At 33.0% G+C, this 24853-nt stretch overlaps 1 protein-coding gene across 1 annotated transcript in view; it reads right to left on the reverse strand.

The window, feature by feature from the left end:
- Positions 1–24853, reverse strand: part of NCAM2 (neural cell adhesion molecule 2) — a 268781-nt gene that overhangs the window by 72258 nt on the left and 171670 nt on the right. Inside the window, exons 9-11 of the mRNA XM_077790949.1 lie at positions 18320–18470; positions 4920–5107; positions 4158–4254 (exon numbers count right to left, since the gene is read on the reverse strand). Of these exons, the coding sequence (XP_077647075.1) occupies positions 4158–4254; positions 4920–5107; positions 18320–18470 (436 nt within the window). The remainder of the gene's footprint in view (positions 1–4157; positions 4255–4919; positions 5108–18319; positions 18471–24853) is intronic.

Genomic DNA, 24853 nt, shown 5'->3' on the forward strand with positions numbered 1-24853 from the left:
GGGTGTATTTTCTGTGAAGTTCAATTATGGTCTTTCCCATGTCCTCATTTGCTTCTGTTGTCATTGCCCGTATTCACTGACTCTCTGTGCACAATGGATGTTTAAAGAGTATCTCATTTAATAAAGTGGTGTAGGAGTTCTGAGTATCTAATGACATAATTTACTTTTTTCCCCTGTAATACTCCTGTAGAAATGAAAAAGATAAATCATGCAGCTCTAGCAGATGTAGCATCTCTCGTTTGCTCAGAGAAGCTGTGGATGCCCCCATTGCTGCAAGTTCCCAAGTCCAGGCTGGGCAGGACATTGAGCACCCTGGTCTAGTGAAAAGTGTCCTGCAGGACTTTTAAACACTATGGATTTTTAAATTCCAGAATACAAGGAAGAAGGGGAAAGGAAAGTCTAGGACGAGTAAGGCAATGAGATCCTTAGAGGTGAATAATCGTTGTCTTTTCGGGGCTCTAGATTCAGCCCAGCTATACATCCAGCTATGTAAAAAATCTACATTCATATTTTTAAAAAAGAGAAACCTTCAAAATTCTCATTTAGCTATGTGTCACAACCTTAAAATTTACCATTTTAGGATATTAAATTACCTATTCCAATAACATAATCCTAAATTACTGATGGCCATGTGTCTTTCTACTTACCTACACAAAACATTTGAAATAATTACACCGAGACCTTAACAAAACAGAAGAATGCTTTTCTAGTTCATACTGGCTCCTTGCAGTGATATTTCACATAAACTATGCATAAATTAGATTTGGAAAAATCTAGGAATATCTGTGCTCACCTCAGCCTTTGAGACCCATTGGGCCAACCTGCCAAGCTGATCTGGCCTGCCAAAATTTAAGTCTGACTTAGATTAAAACCAGAGTGTAAGTAAAGTTCTAAAATACAAGTTGTGGCTGTTGTGCTGACGTGAACCAACTAACTTGCAGTGGCAAGTGACTGTGGTGCTTTTCATATTACATATGTTACACACATAACATTTTAAAAGTTTGGGTAATCAAAAAGGAGATCACCCATGTGTTATTTTTAAAAGTTGTTCACAGCAGTCAGATCATGGGCACATTTGATTAAGCTTTCCACAAAACTCTGAAGTTTCTAAGCAGGTCATCACCTTCCAGAATGAAACCTCAAATACTCTGCAGCTTCTCAGTTGTTTTGAGAAGTTTAAATGGATTTCAATCTGATTCAGTAACTCTGTATAATCCAAATTAATGGTCATGGTTTTTCTGTCATACAAATATGGCTGCAAATTGCACATCAATTCTGAAATAAATCTTCCTTTTTAAAATCATCAATATGTCTAATTGCTTAAGGAAGGCAACAGGAATAAAGATAATGGAATTTTGACAGTATGATAACTTTTTAAGTAGCAGTAAATTAATAAAAAAGGTAATTTGATTGTACTGAAATCCAGAAAAGCAGAAAATTGAATGAAACATAAACAAACAAGTATTCCTGTAGAATTTAAAAAGAAAAATATTTAGCAAAATTATCATTATTTGTGATTAAATTTATCTTAGCAGCATACTTTGCTTAAAACTGTCTTCCAGCTAGGAATTGTATTTGTTTTCCTTGACAGAGCCTTTGCAAAAGCATTCTATGTCCCAGCAATTGTATTTACAATCAAAGTCAAAGCAGGCTGCATTGAAATGCATGAAATCATTTTATAGGCTTTAATATGAAAAATATCAATCATTAGGCCTTCCTAATCAACCAGAATGAAGTGACCAAGGTAAGTAAAACTAAGGAGAAAGATGAATTTGACATATAATACCTGTATCTATTATAGTGGTTTTATCCTCCATATCCCTGATCATTTTCCATTTCTAGCTGATGACAGTTTAAGTGCAAAACTTGTAACAGTGAATTACATGTTTGTGGCTTTATTCCAAAAACAAAGTCTATTTAGAGGCAAATGCTAAAAATATCAATATTTCAGGATATTGAATATTATGTTTTACACTGCTGTAAATAGAGCATAGCAGGTAGTGCATAATAGTGCACAGTGACACCCCAAATCCAGTTTTTCCAGCCCTGTTCATTACCACTACTAAGAAACCTGCTTTTCTGTTTTCTGCATTTAATATCATTATCTAGATTATTCCCATATAGCTCATGTTTTACATTATCTCTTCCCATAATTCTATTTATCCTCATTCCTCTTTTTATGTTTATAACTACAATACATATTTTTAAAATATTCATAGAGTTTCCTGAAGAATTGCCTGAAAAAAAATATAAGCAAAACATTGCAGAAGTGGAGACAATTAATCTGTTTAAATAACTGGCATGCATAAAATTTCTGATATATTTGTATTAAAAAGCAAAAAATAGTGTTATAGCTTATTTGTTTTTCCTTGCCTTTCCAGGGAAGGAAATGCTCATGTGTGAATTTCCTGAAGTAAAATGGCAAAATATCCTCTGTTTTTTCAATTAACTTTTCAATGCTAATATTCTTTATTAAAATTGATTAGTTACTAACTTATAAAAGCAGGGGATATATACATAGCTAAAATACTCATCACGTAGTATTATGCGTTGTGATGAGATATTCTGCAAATCTAAGAAAAGAAAACATTCTGGAGAATATCTGTTGAAATGCTCTCCCAAGTGTATACACAGTTATGAAAAAAAGCACACAGTGGCAAGCACAACATTTTCTCATCATTTTCCCTCCTGAGAGGTAAGACCCCAGTGGGAAATAAGTGGGGATTTTCTTTACTTTCCTGTGATTTATTTCCATGGCTTCAAAAAAGGCTCTTTCTCAGTGGTCAGATGTTGCTGCTGAAGGAAGGTAAGATCACACCACAGCTAACACCCCAAAAAAGTTGTAAAATGAAGGGTAAGGGATCTTCTAAATGATGTAAAATTGTGTGCCATATAAATTTGAACCCTACATTTTTCTATTGTAGGAAGCTCAGCAATTTTCACCGTTCTTCAAAACCAAAAGATATATTATAGTAGGAATGTGTGTTAGAATCCTACAGAGATGATGGAAAAACTTTTAAAACCGTGTGCAAATTCTAAGAAGACTATTAATAAATAATGGTGTTTTATAATTCCTGAGACACCAAAAGAAAATAATTGCCCTAGGGAGCAAAAATTCTCAAATAATAGCAGCAGGCCAGATCAGAGACCCTCCCTGTGACTGTATGTGCATGCTTCAGCAATGCTCCCCTAAAAGTCTTCCTGGTAGGAGTCTAAAGTTGTTTTTTAATACCAAAAAAACCTACCCCAAAACCAACCAACCAAAAAGAAAAACCCAAAAAACCAAAAACAAAACAAACAAACAAAAAAAAAACCCCACAAAAAATGAACAAAACAAAAACAAACAAAACAAACAAAAAACAAAAGCGGACAAAACAAAGCAAAAAAACCCTCAAAAAACTAAGACGAAAACTTGCAACTAAACCATTCGTAATCACTTGGAATATGCATCCTAATGAGAAAGAAAAATATATATATAATATTAGTCCATTCCACATGAAAATAGAATTGAAAGCACTGCTAAGAAATTCTCATTTGGTCTCAGTTAATAGTTATTTCTGCCAAAGAACAAACATACAGTCAGATTATTATTCTATTTGCCTAAACAACAATAGAAGGACATAAATGTTTTCAGACATTCTGTAACAATAGGGTATAGAATATATCAGAGCTTAAATTATTTCAATCTAGCACTACAGTCAAATTCTACTTTTAAATAACTAAAAGTGCAAATGGAGATAGATATTCTTTGTTGACATATTTCAGTCTCTTGTCATTGTTGTTTTATCAAGAAAATATAAGGGAGAAAAAGGAAAAAAATATTATAATTCCTTCTTTTACTGCCTGCAAACCATATGTCTCTCTGCTGAAGTAATAAAAATACATTGTTATAAACGTAGGATATAGTAAGAGCAAAAGAAAAAAGGTTAGATTAATTTTTTTCAAGTTTCAGAAGGCCTTAAAATTAAATCAAAAGAAGATTCATATTCTGAGGGAACTGGTTTATTTTACTTCATATTGCAGCTCAGCTCTTAGACAATTAAATTATTGGCAAACACTCCACCAAATAAAATAAAAAGAGGATAGTGTGTCTGAACTTACTGTTGATTAAAGTTGGAAAAACTATTTAAAGAAAAGGAAACAAAATTTTAACTTACCAGCTTGACCAAGAGTATACTCCTGGTATCTTGTTCCTATTCTGTTTGTGGCTGTACAATTGTACCGTCCAAAATCATTGTCAGATGTGGGAGCAATCTTTAAAATGAATACACTTCGTATATATTAGTTGCTTATTAAATATATATATAGATATAGTTAAATCAGAAATTCAAGTATGCTCTCCTTAACCAATATGCAGATGTGCTCTTACTTCAATACATCTAGTATATTCTCCAAACAGACCTAACCACACATTTTTTTAATGTTTGACTCCCCCTTCTCAAATTCAAGTGAAGAAATCTGATAATGGAAAATAGTGACATCGTTCATCTTTAAATTTCACCTTTAAACAATAATTTTAAAAAACCAAACCAAAAACTCCAAAAATAATAAACTTTTTTGCAAACACCAAGCACCTACAAGGCAGTCACTTTAATTTTCAGTCTTAGATTGATATTTTAGCTTTATATCTATTTATAGATTTTTTTTTTACTTCCAATAAATGAAAATTATATTTTTCCTCGGTGCAGTTGGAAAACTGAGCATAAGCCATTCAAATAAGATTTATTTTCCAACTACTCATAAGAAATGTGTAGCTACATCAGTTCATATATAGTTGTTTGCTGTTTTGTTCCTTTTTTTAGGAGTGTTATTAAATTGTAGGTTTTAGCCTTTAATACACTCTACACTACTCACAGTGCTGCCAAACTGGGGACAAAATCACGTTCTGCCATCACATTGATTTCCATTTGAAGTCTTACCTCTAGAATCAGTTTTCTTCCTGTACTGTAGGTCTTCAAATGAGTTGTATTTTTTACAGGTAAAACTAATTTTCCTCTTTTCCACTGAACTGAGGCCGATGGATTTGCTAGCACTTCACAGCTGATATTGATGGGATTGCCTTCCCAAGAGTAATACATGGTTTGATTTGACACGAATGTTGGAGCATCTGGAAAAAGGAAGCAATGCACAAGTTTATTAAGGGGTTTAGAAAAACAAACTGGATACCCATATCCAAATATTCATGGTCACTGAGAAATTTCAATTGACTGTTGTGTCAGTTTACCACGGAACATGGAAGTGTTGGTATTCAGCCATGAGTTCCTTGGGCTTTTAGCGTGGTAGAGTTTTTCCTCTCCTAAATGGTTTCAGCTGAACTTGGGAAAGAGAATACCTGTCAAATACATTTAATTTTAGGAAATCACTTGAAAGATGCTCTCTCAGAAATGAGGAAGAGTGTTTTCTCTTGAAGATTACAAATTCTTCAGCCAGACCCTCATATGCAAAAGGAAGGTTACTTAAAAAAATACTTAAAAAAAAGTCTGTTCACCTGCTGATTTTACAGTGTCTTCTTTTGCTATGGAGTAATTACATTCACTCCTCAAATTTTCTTGTGCTATGATTTCACCCATTTCTAGATGGAACTTTATTATAATTTATGAAATCTTTTTAAAGAGAGATGTTTATTTGTGGAAAAAAACTTTAAAACATAACAAAAGAATACCAAAAAATGTTACAATGTATTCTACCTACTACAAAAAATATATTGTGTGTACATTACTTAGGACAATCTTTGTACAAGTTACTTATGAAATTATCAAGCTACAGCCAAGGAAAAAGATGGTGTGCTTTTCTTACAAACATTAATGTAAGAATGGTAAGAAGTCTGCATTAAACAGATACCAAACACTGAGTCTGACACGGAGGAAGGAGTTGGTTTGCAAACTGTGATTTTCAGATCATAGTGCCACTAAGTGACAAGACATATCTCTTCTACTCACTGTTTCTCTGGAGAGTAGGAAGTTTAGTGATCTCTTTAAAATCAGAGGGAGTTTGCTTTCCCCTCTTCTTCTTATGTATTGGGTGAATAGTGGGTTTTTTCTATCAAATATTGATTTGTGTTATTTCCTAATTTCATTGTTATTATATTTTAACAGTATTAAAAATAATTCTTTATTAATGGAAACTTTTTTAATGCTTTAATTCCAAAAGAGAATTATCAGTTACAACTGTTGCAATGGTATCTATTTTTAATATCTAAGATAAATACACACACACACACACACACACACACATATATATATATGTATGTATGTATGTATATATATATATGTATGTATGTATGTTTTGATAAATAGCTCTTAAATGTTTTCATATGTGTCTCTGGAAAATCTATTCTAGTCCCCTCACATATAGCTTAGTTTTAGTCAAGAAAATTCTTAATGGGTGTATCAGAGACCAGAACTGAGTATCTTTAGTATGAAGTAAAATTTAGCTTCAGGAATGGTTAAAAACAACTGGGTTTTTTCTGCCTTTTTTTTTTTTTTTTTTTTCCCTGAAGTGCACTTTTCCAACTCCTTCCTGTGTGCCTCTGTCAAAAAGCATAACTTTTTGATGACATATGCTGCTGCTGCATCTAGGCATACAGACTTTGAGCAAAAAGAACTGTTATCAATAGAAGTTTTAAAGCACAGATCAAAGCTGCTACATTGCTCAAGGCCAGCAGCATATCCTTTAATAACTGTTCAGCCCTTATTTTTGTAGAAAAACAAGCATTTTCATCTAAATAACTAAAGCCTTCCTGGCTATGAATTTATTTATTAGACACAGGAGTTCATCTTTCTGCTCCAAGAGTTTTAATAAGTAATTCTAGCGATCCTGTTTTTCACAGACCTTTAAATACCCCATATTTCAGCAGCTAAACAGTTTAATGCAAAGAACAGACTATCAAAGAGTCTTCAGAGTGTGACGTCCTACATAGTGGAGAATATGAAGAAAAAAGCAAACTGCATAAATGTGTTTTATGGTTAGCTATGGTCAATAATCTCAGAATACCAAGGCTCAGAGCCTTGGCTTTTCCTCTGGAAATGAAGTTCATGGTGGGAATCACTTGTAGGAAAACTGTGCTAACTTATTTTTGTATGTTCAACAGATGGATCAATAGCATGTTCAACAAACAGATTGGAAATCTCATTAGAGTCTTTATGAGGTTCAAAATGTGATTGTTTGACAAATTTTATGTAACCACTGCCTTCCAATGTGCAATTTCTCACAACAAGTTCACTCTATTTATGAACACTGACATGAATGTTGAAGATTAAAAGATACTCTGAATCTGAGAAATCCTCCTTCCTAGATACCATTATGTGGTTTGATGCTCAATACACATGTGGCAAACTCATATCCTATTTTAAGACTTACAAGTGAAAAAGTAGTGTACACTTCTATACTGCAGATAAAAGCATTTAAGAGAATAGGCACTTCCAGTTCAGATCTCTCACTCTTCTAAAGGTAGATTTTGGAGGCCCATTATATCTATTTGTTGATATTTTAAAAGTATAGGTGAGTTATGGACTGCCATCTGTACAAAACTACAGATATTAACAGTCATCAACACAATAAACCACAAATAGGTCTAAAAGTATGCCAAATAAAGATATATCCCTAAATAAACAACTCACAATTGTAAAGCATTACCCTCAAAAAAGATCTTTGTAATTTCCCTCTCAAAAACCTGTGTAAAAATGCATTTGCAGCCACTTCCCCAGCAGCCAAGAGCTCCAATGTACAAAAAGAAGAAGGCTGTACTAATGACTTAATTCAGAGAAATTATCTTAAAACAGATGATTTTTGATTTCCTAGTCAGGAACAGATTAAGATGCCTGGAGTGATGTTTTACAAAAAGAATATAATTCTGGAAATACTTTTCTTTTTACAGTACAAATAAAAAATAATTTACATTTCACATGAAACTAAAAAATTGAGTTGAAAGGGAATAATTTGTTTATAAAGAGAATGTGTTTTTTTCTTGTATGGTCTTCATCACTAACTGGTGTTTAGTATGCTTTAATGGTTGCAGAATTAGTATTTATCAAATATAACCACACATTATGTTTAATATAAAAGAATCATGAAAAATAACAAACCTTAAAGCCAAGTCTTTGAAAACATAAGTCTGACTATATTATATGTCTGCAAAACCTGATCCCAACAGTTTTATAATATAACTAACAAACAAATTACATTAATAACCAGAATATTTATCAAAAAGTTCTATCAATTGAGAATGAAGTAAAACAAAGTAGAAATGAGAAGGTGGTTCTATGAAAGCATCTTTAAATGCAATATATTTCTTGTTTAAAAAATAAAAGATTCAATGGTAATCCATAGCAAATTAGAACCATTAAAAGTAATAATGTGCTCTGCTTAGCTTCTGTGTAACTGAGAATTAATTTACACCTGACAAAATTCAATGCAGGGTGCAAATGAACTCTTCCTTTTAAGCTTTTTTATATCAAGTAAAAAGTTAAGATGACATACTAGAGTTCTGAACAGTTAAATCGAAGTAGGAGCTTGAATATTCTCTGTTAAAAAAAATTAACCCTGATGATATTTCTTATATCTTGGCATTTTTATATCTTATATTTTGGCAATATCTTATATTTATATCTTATATCTTATCATTATCTTATATTTTGGCATTTTACTGAAAACAAAACAAATAAACCCCCCCAAACTAAAAAAAAAAATTCAAAATTTACCATTGGTATTATCTAAGAGATGTACACAATGGCTTATAATAGCTCAGGTTAGAAAGATCACCCATTTCCAATCCCCTACCATGGGTAAGAACACCTCCCACTAGACCAGGTTTCTCAGAGCCCCCCATCCAGCCTGGGGATTTCCAGCCTGACTTCCAGGGATGGGACATCCCCAGCTTCTCTGGGAAACCTGTTCTAGGGTCTCATCACCCTCATAACTAACATAAATTTCTCCCTGAAATCTAATTTCTGGTAACTCTCTTTCAGTTTAAAACCATTGTCCTTATGCTATCACTACAAATAGAAAGTCTCAATTTTGCACATGGAAAGGCTGCAAATGTCTTCTCAGAGCCTTCTATTTTCCAGCCTTATCAACATCAACCCTCCATAGCTGAGCTGCTCCAGCAGAACCCTGATCACCTCCATGGCCCTCCCCTGGACCTGCTCCAGCACCTTTCTTGTATTTGGTGTCCCAGAGCTGGATGCAGCAGTGAAGGTGGGGCTCTCAAAAAATTTGTGTAGAGGGATAGAATGGCTTCTCTTGACCTGCTGGTCACAGGGTTCCGGATGCAGCCAGGATGTGATAAAGTCCATAAGGTTTTAAGGTTCAACTATGAAAGATCAAATATTATTTTGGAGGGATTAGGCAATCCAAATGAAAAAGATGCCTTGAAGGAATAAAGACTATATCACAAAGATATAAACCAAATTATTATATGGCTGTATGATTAAAAATGTAAAAAATTATAAATTTAGGATGGCCTTTTAGAGTAGTTAAGATTATGGTACCAGCATCAGCTAAGTACCAAGCTGATCATTTTGCCAAGCAAGAGAGAAACTGACAGGTTGACATTCCAATTAGAATGAGTTCTGGATAACCTGTGTGAGAAGATTATTTAAGAGAAGCAAATTCTGACCTGAAAGCTGTCTTTAGCATTTAGATATCCTTGTTAGTTATAATGTCCAGGAACAGTGATTCAAGTACAGACTAATATATCACTTGCCTTGTCCAGAAAGTAATTAAATTAAGGATGACAAAGAACCAGCTCTGGTGTATGTTTGGTATCATACACAAAATTAGATACAGCAAATTACCTGATTCAGTACATGTGTACAGACAACTATAATGGAAAACTGGTGTGCAGAATCAGATTTGCACTTCTTAATTTAAGAACACAGGTTTTCAAAATGTGGCTATTTGTTCCCCTGGAACATGTAATAAAAATATGTGACAGATTGTCAGATCTGAGACTCTGGGACATTTCCTACAGTATATTATTGGAAGCCTTGCTCTAAAATGATTAATGTTGGCATAAGTTTCCCATCATCAAGGACTTTAATAAACCGCATCATCCTCTGGCAAATCTAGTACTGTCCTTGCCATCGATCCTGTAAAATGCCTCAATTTCTTGTAACTCTGCCACAATTTAGTTAACAGCCATCTATCTTTCTCTTGTACTTTCTCCCTCATATTTTTTCAATACTTAATATGTTAAAATGAATAGCTAGGCCTTGGACACAAAGTAGAAGAACCTCCACAGACAAATACAATAGCTGTCACATATTAATTTGCAAGAAGAAATAATATTAGAAAGACTTCTAGAATGTGGTTAGGTGACTATATTTTAATCTATAATAATTCTTAAAAGAAAGACAAGAATTGGACAACTTTAGCTACTTACTGCTGCAATCACAATCATGTGGCTGTAAGCAAAAACATCCAAGACCCACATAGGAAGTTTCCAAATACAAAGCAAATGAACCACATCATATATTGAATTTAAATTGCCATGATTATTAGCTATAACCAGAGGGGTCTTTTTTTTCTGGAACCCAACCCATGATTTCAAAAGTTTTGAGAGGTACATGTTTCTTCCAAAGTCAGTGCAGAAAACCTCACACTTTTTGTAGGACTTCCTTCCTGCCCCATTCTCTTTGTTCCTCTCAAAATCCATTACAATATGACATTGATATTCAATAGCACGATGAACTATCGACTGATTCTACCTTTATGAAGAGTAAGAGCTCCCTTCTACTCCTGGCAAGCAGTATTAGTTCCTGGAAACCTTAACTAGGGTATTTTTTTAATATTCAAACACCATACCAATTGCTCTACTTCCATAAGATACTTTTTGATGGATGCAAAACTTGTTGATAATTGCACATTAAATAATATTGGGCAATGAAATGCATGTATGGCTCAGGTGCTTGGTACTGCCAGAGTTTCAGGAATTAAATGTATCTATTTTTCTTTGAATTTCACTTGGCATCCAAGAATTGTATTTGTTTTTATTTAAAGAAAAAAGAAACAAAAAACCCCACAAAGGCCAAACTAAAGCCCAAGAAATTTTAGTTTCATAGAAATGCCTGCTTTGAATTGATACATCTCTCTAAAATTACCTAAACTAGTTTAAATTAGGAGGAGAAATTCTAAATAAAACAGAGCTAGGTAAAATAAGCAAAATAAGCCACTAGTGATGTATAAAATAAAGTGTTTGCATACATCTATCAATCATTTTGTATGCCTGTGAATCACCAACACTGGCCATCAGATCTAGGACAGGAAGATTCCCCCTACAGGTCCAGATCCATCACACCAGCAGCAATTTTCATTTTAGTAATAAAATTATTAGATGTGGCCAATTGTTAAAACATTATTCTCAAATGATGCCTATTTGTACCAAATGTTCAGTTGTTACATGTATTCCAGGACAGAATTACTGGAATAATTTAGTATGGGTTGACTTCTCCATCAAATATTAGATTTCATTATTGTCTTGCAGGCAGAAGTGAAAAACTGCAATGTTTTTCTCAAACCAAGATCCTAACCCAATCTTTCTTCCTGTCCTGTGCATCACATTTCCAGAACAAAATCCAGTCTTTGCCTTCCATATTTTCCTAATTGTCACCCTTACCTCCACAGGATGCTCCCTTACTGATATCATCCCTCCATTCCCTAATGTCTGTGTCTCTCTCATACATTCCCAGATCACAATAGTTGCTGTATGGAACAAGGACGCTTAGCTTTTTCATCTCTTTACTTAATTTTCATATGCAGTGCTGTCCAGAAAACAACAAATAAAATCTCTAAAAATTTGTTTTGTTTAAGTTTCAAATTTCAGTGCCACACATCATATCACATAGTTATTTTCTTCATAATACTCATGCTGTGTCTCTGCTTTGATGGCTCTCTCTTGGAGATATAAGAAGGTCATGATGCCTTTTTTTCGCTCACAGGTTATTATTGCGCAATATGAATTAAATTTTATATAGTATGAAAATACTTCTGAAACCATTTTAAATTTATCATATTCATTATCAATGTAAATATTTAAATTTTCAAATGTAGAACCATGCTTAAGGAGGCATTCTTCCTCCTTTCTTTTTTTTTTCTACATTTACTTTTCACAATTGCATATGTGAAAATTTATGACAGTAAGAAAAGGTATTGAAGCATATATATCTATGAATAACTAAACTATTACAAACAAAATTATTTTATTCTTTCAAAATTGTCTGCTTCTATTAATAAAAAAGTAGCTAACATGCTATTAAAAATCTACTTTAAATGATAGCAATGTAATTGCAAGATTTACCAAAACATGTTGTAGAGAGATCTGTTCAGTAAATATTTATGAGAAATTTCTAATATGAATATCATGTTTAACAAGTCATTAACATATATTTAAGCAAAATATATTTAGAATGGATTTTTTTTTGTTTAAAAGTATTTTTACAGCCTTTTGGGCTAAATAATAGGTAGATTTTATTATATAGGTGAATAATTTCTCCATTTTACCACACTTGTAACATCAGAAAAAGACAATGGATGCATTCAACTCTGCTTCACTATGGGAAATTTGGTGAAATGGTTTTGGAAGGTGACTTTATGTGACAAACCTCATTTTTTGCACAGAATTCAACTTTCTTATCCCCTTGAAGTGGCCTTTCTTATCCCCACTGCAGTGGCATAATAAACTTCCTTTTGTGCATGTGCTCAAGTGCAAAGAAGAAAAATGGTAAATCTTACAACTGACATTCATAATATGTCAAAATTACCACACTTATTTCATGATGTTAAAGGTTGACCTTTTCTATCTTTGCTTTCTCATTTTAACCTATAAATTTGACAGGAAGAAATGTAACTAAAGCCAATAGTATTTTATTAGAAAAGATGGAATTTTTTCTATAATATTTTAATACTTTGTTTCTCTTGATTGTTTTTCCTGTAATTTGTTTCTTTCCCAGGCCATATGTTTGTATTTATTAGTGTTGTTTTCTGGCTGTGATGACAGGATAGAGCTGGGTCCTCATGATTAATGGATGAAGGGAAAGTGCAAAGAAGACAAAGTCAGTTTTTTCAGTGGTTTCCAGGGAAAGGAAAGAAGCAATGCCTCCCAATTTCAACCATTCTGTGATTCTATGAGCAGTGATGGGATGTTGCTGCACTGATTTCTTTTAACAGAAACCAAATGCAAATTATGAACGGTTTGAGTTTATCATGATTTAGGATAGCAGTAGGCAGCTGGAATATTTTGTGACATTTATCAGAATGCCGAGGTTTCCCAGAGAATTGTGGATGATCCATCCATGGAAGTGTTCAGGTTAGTTTTGGGGAGCTCTGAGCAACCTGGTCTAGTGAAAATTGTCCCAGCCCATGGCACAGGGGTTGCCACTGGATGAACTTTAAGATCGCTCCAAACCAAACTGTCCTATAATTCTGTAAAAATATTTGTGACATCTTGTACGCAATAATAGCATTTTCACCAATTGAAAACCTTTCTTCCTTGAAGGCAAATACAATTTGTAGCTTAATCTGATGAATCCACTTTTAAGTAAAGTTGTATATTTTTTTGCAAAGATATAAAATTCGAAACATTAATTTGAAGCATCCCACTCAACTGCAGTGCAGTACAGCTAACACACAACAAAGCAGAAGAATAATCAGTTACTGAAACCACATTTGATACTGCAACAGTAATGAAGTTTGTTTCAAATTGTGGCAGGAGAAAAAAAAAACAAACACAAAGGAATAGAGTTATTGATAAACAATACAATAGAATAACAAATACTGCACAGTTTTCTTTACAGGTAAAGACTATCCTGCACATGTTGCATGATTATTTTCATTTTTATCACTCAAAGTAGGTATTTAACTAATACAGAATATTACTACAAAAATCATGTTTGGATGAAAAGCAATATTAAGAAAACATTCATATTCCTGTATTACACTAAAAATTATTTAAATGCATTTTTTCAGAAATTGCTTTTTAAGAAATCATTTTTATCAACTACTCATATGGCTGATCTCATACAAAAATGTACCACATTTCTTAAAGTAATATATTTGTCATAGATGATTCTATCTCAAAACATTACTCTTTGAGCACTGTGAGGAAATAGGCATCTTTAGACCATCCAGCATATCTAATAGCTGCAGTATCAGTACTGAAATTGAGAGGTTTAACTAAAATAGTGATGTGAAAACTGGTAATTCCAGCTAAAAAGGTCTCTTAGTTAGGATGCTTCCTGGACAGTGTATGGGAAAACAGAATTTTCCAAAGGACGTAGCTCAATGCCTCTCTCTGGTAAAAGGACTACTGTCCAAAGGAATTTGCACCTGGTGATACAGAGCAGTCAGAAACAGCAGCATCTTACATAATGTGTGCACAAAATTAAGTGAGGGCTGTGAAAACTTCAGACAGGTTAATGACAGTTTGAACACAACGAAGGGAAAACTGCAAAGGCACATAGAGAGTCTTTCAAAGATCACAAATGCTGTTCATTACTCCTTGTTTAAAGCTTTTCCAACTTAATAATGATGTAGGGGCACCCTAACTAATAATAACACTGTGGTGAAAGATGATCCAGCACACTGAACATGTAAAAATTAAGATTTTTCTCAGTGCTATTTATACAATGAAAAATTTGTGAAATCCAAGACAAAATGTGTTTTCTCATCATAATTTTTCTTTTAGCCAGGTCTGTATTATGCTTTTAAAGACAAAAAAAATACCACATGGAAATGCAAATATTTGTATAGTAAAACTATATAATTCACTAGGGTTTATATATTTAAATTCCTCAGGCTGTCTTGAAAACCTCATCTTAGCATATGGCCTGCTTTATCTTTTGTATGTATTTCTATAATATTTTTAATTTAAAAATAGTTATTTCTCTATGATAAATATGTAGATAATAACTATAGACATATCTTAATACCCGATACATATCATGTATTCCATCATGCATATCATATATTCCACTTTTCAATTGATTACTTATTATTACTCTCATCCAATACACACTAGGCTTCATAGGCTTCATACTTAAAATCAAATTTTGCAGTTAGTGAAATCTATTAATAAAGAATATTTGAAAATTGTATTTTATTTTGGTGTAATTTTTATGAAACTTTCAAACTTTATGTAAAGAAAATTAAACATAACTAAACACAAAAATGACTTTGTAGGAAGAAATATTAAAAAATGCCCCTGGTTCCCTGCAATTCATGTCTTTGTAGCATTTCCTGCAGATAAAAGTCAGGGTTAACTGTTCCCAGTTGGTATCAAACCTGATAATCTCTTCCTCTTCTAGAGAACTTCTCTTATCACCAGGAGCAACCCCAACAGAGAATAAGGATAAAGCACGGAAATTCTGTGCAATCCTACTGCCAGTTTAAATCTCTGATAGGGGTCAGTAAGTAAAAGGATGAGACAGTGACACCAGAGCACTCAGTGCTTCCATTAGGCCTGTTTGACTGAGATGGCATTTAAAGATGAGGTGGAAGCAGTTTCCTCTCCTGACTACACAAAGTGTCAAATACAATAAAACATGAAGAAAAAAATGCTGTAGTTTTGTTATTTTCAGAAAAGCACAGATCCATTGTTTACTTCCATCTAGAAACTAGAGGGCAATATTAAGAATTAAATTCTTCTTATCTATTTATATTTTAATTTTAAAATAGTTATTTGGGGTTTTATGAGAATATTATTAAAGATAATTCAAATTTCTGTTAACATGGCTTAACTGCAAGACTGAGCCATACCTGAATAAATTCTTCTCAAAAACTGTTTGGAAGAAAGAAAAACCAAACTAATGGAAGAGAAAAAGTAAACTATTTTGAAGGGCTTAATGCAATTTTTAAAACAATAATTTGGGGAAAAAAATGTAGAAGCCCTCAGAGCACTGTTTGTACTGCAATTAGTATGCTGAAGAAATGCCACTTGGAAAAGGAGAATCAAAATTCGACTTCACGGAATCCCCCCATTTTTAAGAGTTTGCTACAAAAATACAAATGAGTTGTTTACTTTTTGAACCTGAATCTTTTGCTAAAATTCCCAAGCCCTGCAATTTAGGAAGTCTCATAACTGGAATGACAGGTAACCATGACACTGCTTCATAGAGGAAGATACTGGGGCAAGGACAGCCCAGCATTGGATGGAGAAGGAGCAAGGAGGTGCTGAAAGATTCTTCAAAGGGGCTGCTCTGTTACAGAAGTTTATGGCAGAGGCCAGACTGATGGGAGATGAGGCTGAAAAGAAGCACTTCCTCTTGGGGACATTATTTTTAAGAAAAGGAGAATTATTTACCATTAAACAAGAGTTTTCTTTCCTGTGCAAGACAAATAAGTTATATTTGAAGCTCATATACCAGTGCAAAGTTATTTGCAAAGGAAAGCAAAAAATTTGTCTGACTCATTAATCAGAATATGAGACAAACCTATATTATGTCACCCCAGAAACTCTTGCTTTGCATCAACTACTTGACTTAAAGGAATTGAGGAAAATTGTATTTCTGTTAGTCAAACAATGCCTGTGCTGGAAAAAAAATACATTTAGGTTAAAGCTTGCTATCAGCTGAGTATTTATAACTTAAAACTCCAGTTTTAGAAATATAATAATAAAAATCTTCTGTTATACATGAAAAGTAACCATTACAATGTGTGATGGTAGAATAATATTTCTAAGTTCTTTATAAACTGTGTTTCTGCAGAGGATTTTAGAACTGTAAAAAATTTTATGCTGTATCAAAAATTGTGTCCACCAAGGCGTAAATTCAGATTTTAAGTGATTCCATTTTCTCATATACTATATTTGATTGTTCCCACACATATTCAAAATTAATTCTGCCATACCATAAAAAGACTTTTAAATTCTTTCCACATAATCTAAAACTTTCACCCTGAAAGGTGTCTTAGGTTATAATAATGTATTGTATCAATGCAGAGGTTTTATTATGCCCTCTGGTATGAATTCTGTATTGCTAATAAATCCTTACATTTCAATTGTCCACATTTCATAACATGTGGTGCAATATATCTCTCTCATCTGAATACAAAATATATTAATATTTAATGCTAAAGCACAGCAGCAACACAACTATAACTAAACCATGTATTGCATATTATTATATGGCGAGTTAGCAGAATTTTAAAGAAACTTCACTTAATTTGCATTTTTATCTATTTTTCCCTTTATATACATATAAAATGTTAACATTGCATGCATTAAAGAAAACAAATATAGTAAATTAGGATTTATTTCTAGGTTTTCTGGCTTCGAATAACTCTCCATTCTTAACACCTAAAAATTCTTTTGATCATTCCTCATTTTTCTTTCAGATTTATATTCTATGCCACAATGCAATGCTTCCCTGCCAAAAAATAACACATAACTGTATAGTGAAGGCACTTTCAGAACTCCTCAGGAAATCACTCTGTGGTCTGCAATCATTACTTTTATTTCTGTGCCACAGAATCCTATTCCAGCTTTTATCTTCCCACTGGAAAGAATTTTTCTGTTCAAGACTCAGTTCAAACAGGCTCATGCAAACTCTACTGGAGATGTAAAATAATTGTATTTAGAAATTTCTAGATAAATGGAGTAACAATGAAATAAAAAAGAAGGAAAAAAGAAGGATTTTTTGCTTGTTTTTATTTTTTTAAGACCTTTGCCCATGAACTTGAAAAACAATTTGAAGATGCAATTACCCAATGAATTTTTTGTATTTCAGATTTATATCCTCTGATTGGCTTCTCAAGCATGAGACTCTTCTAAACAAAAATAATCTCCTTCTCTCCTGGATAAAATGCAAGAGCTTGGAATAAAGGCCGTCTCTAAAAGAGATTGTAATAAACATGATAACTCCAGGAGGGGTTATAATACTGGCTAGACACATTTTAGGGATTAGTAAATCAGAGGACTCAGAAACAAAAAAGAATTTTTCTTGAATCTTAAGTTAAGCTCAAGACTTAGCTGCTGCTCAAATCAGTCCTTACTTTATCCCACTGAATACTTTTCATTCCCAGCAGTCTCAACTTGCTCAGAGATTTAAAGTTATTAAGCTTAGCCTTAAGTTAGTGGATAATAACACTGGAATATGATTTCAGACAAAATCATGTCCTACTTAAGTCATCAAAACACCAACAAGGGTCCTGTTAACTTCAGAAAAAACAGGATTCTTCCACAGAGAAATAAGCTACAGGACATGCTTTCTTCACTTATGCAAGTTTAATTATGAATTACCACGAAAAGAATGACCTTCCATTAAGAATGTACTTTTTTTTTTTTCTTTTAAAACAGATTTAAAAGAGAAAACAAAACATTAGAACTTACATTCAATATCAAGGTACATGCTCTTTTGGTGCCCACCAATTCTACTTGCAGCTTCACAGTCATATCTCCCTGAATCTGACAACTTCACATCTTTAATATGCAGTGACGACTTTCCATGCTGCCCTTTGACTTCTATACGGCCATCTGGGCTCTGTTTACATTGATTCAGGGAAAAAAAAGGTTTTATATGTTTATATATGTATATAAATGTAAAATTGATATATTAAACACTACCGATAAGAATGACTAAAAGCATTTCTTCACCTATGGTGAGGTTATTACTGACAGCTAAACAACTTCTAAATTGTCCAAATAAATAAAAAAAAAATATAGAAAAACATGTTCTCTTTCTAGGCAGTATAATAAAAGAAGTAAGTACATGCTTAAAGGAACATTGTCAAGGAAACCCCACAAAACATATCAAATTATGACAGCAATAGTGAACTACATACTCAAAACTTTTTATGATCTCACTCACTGTGTTATGATTCTGTTAACAAAAATGCATACATACAACACTATATCTTAAGATTACACACAGCATCATCTCTTGTCCTTACAACTGTAGCTATGAAACTGGATAGAAGTAATGCCTCAGACAATAAGCAAATCCAAGAATCTTGCAACTGTTAAAAAAACTTGAACCATAAATGCAACTAGAATTTCTAGATTTCAGTTCCTTTTCATTTCATGCAAAAGGAATGGAAAATGAATGCTTCCTTTCTATTTTCTAGAACATAAATTTTATGAAAAATCATTATCCATAATGACTCTCCTTGCCCCTCCCCATCCCACCCAACAAAATTATTTAAATTTAAAGGGTATACAAATATTAGGCAAAACTAAACAAAATAAATAAAAAGTCCTCTTCTTGATGCTTCAAACTTCATGAAATATCATGCCTGAGGAAAAAGAAGTTATTTTCTTCTGCTCTTTACTTACAGGATCATACAGTACTTTGGGCTGGAAAGGACCTTAAAGTGCATTTCATTCCAACCCCCCTGCCTGGGCAGGACACCTTCCACTAGATCAGTTTGCTCAGAGTCCCATGCAACCAAGTATTAAACATTTCCAGGTTTTCCAGGGCTTAAACATTTCCACAACTTCTCTGGGCAACCTTTGGGAAATTTGTTGTACTTTGTCATCTCTCACATTTTTTTGTTTAAGGGAAAAAACTCCAAGTGTGATTAAAAAAACTGATGTTAACCTACCTTCATTTTAGTAAGGTGGAAAAGGGATGAAAACCCAGTAACTATTTCACTGCATGACGTTACACTTGAGGCAGATTTTTATGTTCAATTCTATAACACACACACTCAGGTTTACTGCATATTACACTCAATACTCACCAAGTGGCAGATGATGTTTAAGTGGCTGAGCTTTTAATCATTACAATTGTTCTTTGACTTAATAAAGGAAATATGTCACAATTTAGACCTTAAAATATTTGATGTAAAGTAGTCATGATTTCTATAGAAAGAAAAGTATCCTGATCCTATGTAAGAATCCAAGTAGATTGAATTTTGTTTCCTGTGAAAATGACTCATCATAGGTACATAAATTAAAGTTCCTGACTTCTAACCCAGGAGCCAACATAAACCTCTTTGTACTGGTAAAAATTAGCAACTTAGACCACTTAACTGTCAATTTTAATACTGAAAATTCTATTTCCACAATATGATCAAAAAAGGAAAATAAAAATTATGATGCTAGTAAACAAGTCACAGTAGCGAACATCATGGCTTTTGGAAGGAATTCCTTGACTAATTAAAATGAATTTTCTTAAAAAAAACCCAGTGTTTTCTAATTTCTGACACAAAGCCAGATTTATATATATTTAAAACATATATATAAATGATTATTTATATAGCATTATATCTATTGTTTATATATATGTAAAGCAAGTACATTCCAGAACATAGTTAATACCAGTTATGTGTATTTTCTTATTTATTTAAATATTAAGCATGTAATACCATGGTCAAACTACATTATTCCTACTTAAAATGTACATACACTTCAGAAATTTAATTTCTGATTAATAATAATAATAGTTCCTTAAGAACTTACATTTAAAATGGTGAAACAACCTGTGACAATGAATCATAGATACAATAGTAAATAGTAAATATTTTATTAGTGATTCATAGTTCAACATTAATCCCAAATACTTTAATTCACTAATACATATTACATAAGAAATTCCATATATCCCTAAACACACATATGAGTACTAACAGATGTTATACAAGAAAATAATAATGAAAATAGGCACAAATATCCTTAAATAGGTATCACAGTAATTTATCAATATCTTTTTAATTTATCTAATCATTTTCTAATACTGATGAAAAAAAATTGACTGTATTCAGTATAATTTTCCTATGTTTTCTCATATTCTCTTATTCAAATGTAGATGATGTAATATATCTTGAATTTATAGGTAGGAAAACCCAAGATAATAAATACTCTGAATAATAGGAGATTTCATATATCATTTATTCTTATAATCAAAAATATGGTAAGAAACATTTTAAGATGGTTCCATAAAGTCCATAAAACAAATAAAACAATGGTAGGCAAGAAAATTTCACTAGAATTATAATAAAAATATGCATTAACTAAAGACAATTTCTACCTTTTTTAGGTTATTGTGTTAAAATTGCTTACTAAATCAAATAAAATTTCTAAAATGTGTTCTGTTTCATTGCTTATTATGCATATTATACTATGGCTTCTTAATAAACAATTCTAAAAGTCATGTTCCCTGAGTCTATTCTGCAGATGGATTGGTGTACAAATCCGTAATTTATTTCTTTTACAAAGATACTGCAATACCTGATTAAAAATAAACTGAGAGGCTGGCATTCCTAAAGAAAGAAACACATGAGAGAAAACTAAACTGTAAATACAGACCAAGAAAATTCCATTAAAAACAAAAAACAACTAATTAAACAAATAAATATATTAAGTGTTTTGATGCAGGTGTCTCTATCTGTGAGAGAATTCCCAGAATATGAGGGAGTTTACCACGTTCAAATCAAAATGGTAGTTATCATGGTGAAGTTTCACAAGAACTTCAAAAAACACTGGTGTGGCTATATTACAGTTCTTTGAGGTATAAATCAGACAAAAGAAATCTAGGTAAATGATAAATGGACATGTGATGGCACAAAAAAACCATAATAACAATGCAGTTGAGTATGATAAAGAGCAATGAAGAAATATTGAGACAAAAATCGAATATACAGTGTTACTTGGAGCAAAAACTGAAGACACACTATTTACATTTTTCTGTTATGTTAAACAACATTATTAAAACCAGGATAAACTGACAAAGCAGAACTTTCCAACTATTGGTAATGCCTTTCTGGGGTTCAATTCTCTCCTGCACTCATTATGGAGAACACACATTAGTACTATGTCTGGCACCATAACACACCAAAACAAGAAGAGAAAGAGACACAGGTATTCAAACACTACACCTGCCCAGTAATCCTTAGGAGAAATCCCCACCAGGAAAAAAGCTTTGGAGCTGCCAATGGGCCAAAAACCAAAATACAGATATAATCTCTATAAATTAACAATGTCAGTAACTCTGAAGCCTGCCTGGAATAATAATAGATATCCACTAAATTGGGATATTATTTTTTTTTTTTCTTTTCAAATGTTATGCATGAGAGATGTCGAATCTGTATTTTATTTTATTGCTTAATAATGATGAAGAGCATAAAAGGGACAGAACAAACCCCTAGATTATCAGAATAGTCTCTGTGGCCCAACACTCATGATTTGTGCTCATTCATTGAATTACTCAGTATCTCCTCCCACCATGGAGAATGAACAAATATTGAGGTCTCAAAAACTTGAAGTCAAGACAGTTCCATACAGATTTACATGTTCTTTGGAAAGGAAAATTATGTTAACAGAACAGACCCTTACACTCTTAGACATTGGAAGAATGATGAAGTATTCAGAAGTTACATTTTCACAGCATTTTAGAATTCATAATAAAATCTAAGAAATAAATATTTTTTTATAGTTAATGTTAATTGGAGAATTTCATAGAAATCATAAATAAAAGTGAGGGTTTCAAGGCTTTGGGTGGAGGTTTTTCCCCCATAACTTCAGCATAAAACTAAAATACAAGTGAAAAATCTTCAGCAGAGACTGAAAAATGTTTTATTTTGGTAAAGTGTCTGAGATTTTATCCCCATAAAAAGCACATTCCCTTAATTAGAAAGCAGGAAAGCCCTTTTATTTTGAATACTGATTGCAACCTAGTTCTCTGTCATTGTTAAAGGAAACTCTTCTATAAAGGTCTGCAAGTAAAACTATCCAGAATTACACCACATAAAAAGTATCTGCTGGGGAAAAACAAGGTGATTTTTTTTTGCACTTGCAATATTCTTACTTATAATATGTAGCTAAACACAGATGATTCCTATGCTAATTAAAAAATGAGAGGTATTTCATACTTTGAGATCAGTGCTACTTTCTGCAAAAATACAAATATATTTTTTTGTTTTGATAAAGTTTATGTCATACTATACATGTTATTCTACTCCTTGACTTCTGTTGTCATTCTCATGCTTCCTGAATATCTTGCACAATTTGTAGTTCCCCATGTGAATATCCCCAGAGGCTTGACCAGCTGATGCTGACCTGACTGATCTATGCACAGCTTGAAAGTCAAGGACCAGAGCTCCCAAGGCAGTACCAGAACAATAATAATTCTGAATTTCAAGGATTCCACTTGCAGAGTGGATGGGGATGTGATGAGACAACAACATCCATATGGAGACAAGAATAGCTTCTGGAACAGCATAAATTATTCAGGTACCATGGAGTTCTCAATCTGCAGAATTCCACTGCAATTTTAGTAAAATCAGTGTAATTTTTCAGGAGAGAGTTCATTGATTATGATGCTCAGAAATTGTTGTTTGTTTACAAACTGTAGAAAGTTGCACTTGGGCATAGGTGGATGGTGTGGTTAGTGGATGAGTTTGATTTATCAGCCATTGCTCCAACTCCCACTAAGGAAAAGTAGAACCAAATGAGATGAAGTTGTAGAGCTGCCAAAAGTTGCATTTTGAGTTGGCTGACAACAAGAACGGAAGGTAAGAACAGTTGCAGAAATTGGTGACTCATTTGTAGCTGGATTTTAGTAATATGCTTGAATGGCTGGAGCAGCTGACTTCCCTCCTTGAGTTTACCATTTGGCTGCCAAAGTACTCCTTCAACCCCTGAAGTCCAAGTGCAAGACTGCAAGAAAAGCAATCCCTTCATTCAAAATCTAGACAAATTGAAAGACTTTATTTGTTTTTCTTTCAATGTTTAAAGCTTATTCGTGAGCAAAATGACATCACTGCCCATAGTTTAAATGCTACAGGTCAGTTTTGCTTGACAAATTTACCAAATGTATCTTCTGACACCTTCTGTACTTTAGTATTATTTTGGAGGCGCACTGCATATATTAACCACAGAAAAGATAGTGGCTGAGAATTGAGACTGTGTTTTTCTTTTGTAAAACATGAAGCAATGTATTAAAAAATGGTCATGTAAGAGCATGTAACTTAGGTAAAAGCTGCAGGTGTTTTAAATTTCCAGCAAAGGATCTGTTTCAGATGTACACATTCGAAGATCCTCATACTGCATGGGAGAGGATTGAAAAAAATCATAGTTCTTCCAACTCATTATTTATCTTGGTTATGTTTCCAGTACACATTACTGAATGTTCAAGGAGAAAACAAATATTGATTAACAGAATCATCTTTGGAATTTCACAAATAACAATTTTTTAGGAATTTTGCTGATTTCAGGTTGTGTTCGCATCCACGAGAGGCAACTTGAGATCATATTCTTCACGCTGATGCTTCTTATATGTGAGATTTAAGCAGATCTTAATTGCCCATGAAAATGTTTCTTGAAGCACCATGAAAGATAAGAGCTTCTGCCACCTGACATGCTGATACTAAATGATGATAAAATTCCAGAAGTCTATTAAATGTATGTGACCAGCAATTCCTAGTCTGAAAATCTACCTTTGATGATGAGAGAAAGGGCTGTTAGTCACAACAGCCATCATCGTGTAGAAGCTGATGGAAGCTCCCTTCTGGATTATGGATGGTATATTCACAATATTCCCCATTCTCTTCAGGTAAATGTATTCTATCCATGCACCTGTTGGAGACAGCAGAAAATTCCAGAGTATTGCTATGTGCATATGCCTTAATGTCCAGTGAATCAGAATAATGCTACAGCAGTGTCTTGGACTTCAGTGATTTCTATAGGAGACCTTGTGATATTATAAAATTTCAGCTTGTTAATTATACATGTCAGCATGCTGCAAATTCCTGAATTTCTAGGAATGTGTTTTTCCACAAAGAAGAAATTATTGAAGCACCTATTGATGGTAGATCTATAGTGTAGCACCAAGGAAGTCACAAGAAAACCTAATGTTGAAGAAAAAAAAAATACTGATGTTTTGATTTTCTGTTCAGCTGCAGACACACTAGTTACTTTTACAGAATG

This window comes from Lonchura striata, chromosome 2 (genome assembly GCF_046129695.1).
Source record: "Lonchura striata isolate bLonStr1 chromosome 2, bLonStr1.mat, whole genome shotgun sequence".
Taxonomy (NCBI): Eukaryota; Metazoa; Chordata; class Aves; order Passeriformes; family Estrildidae; genus Lonchura; species Lonchura striata.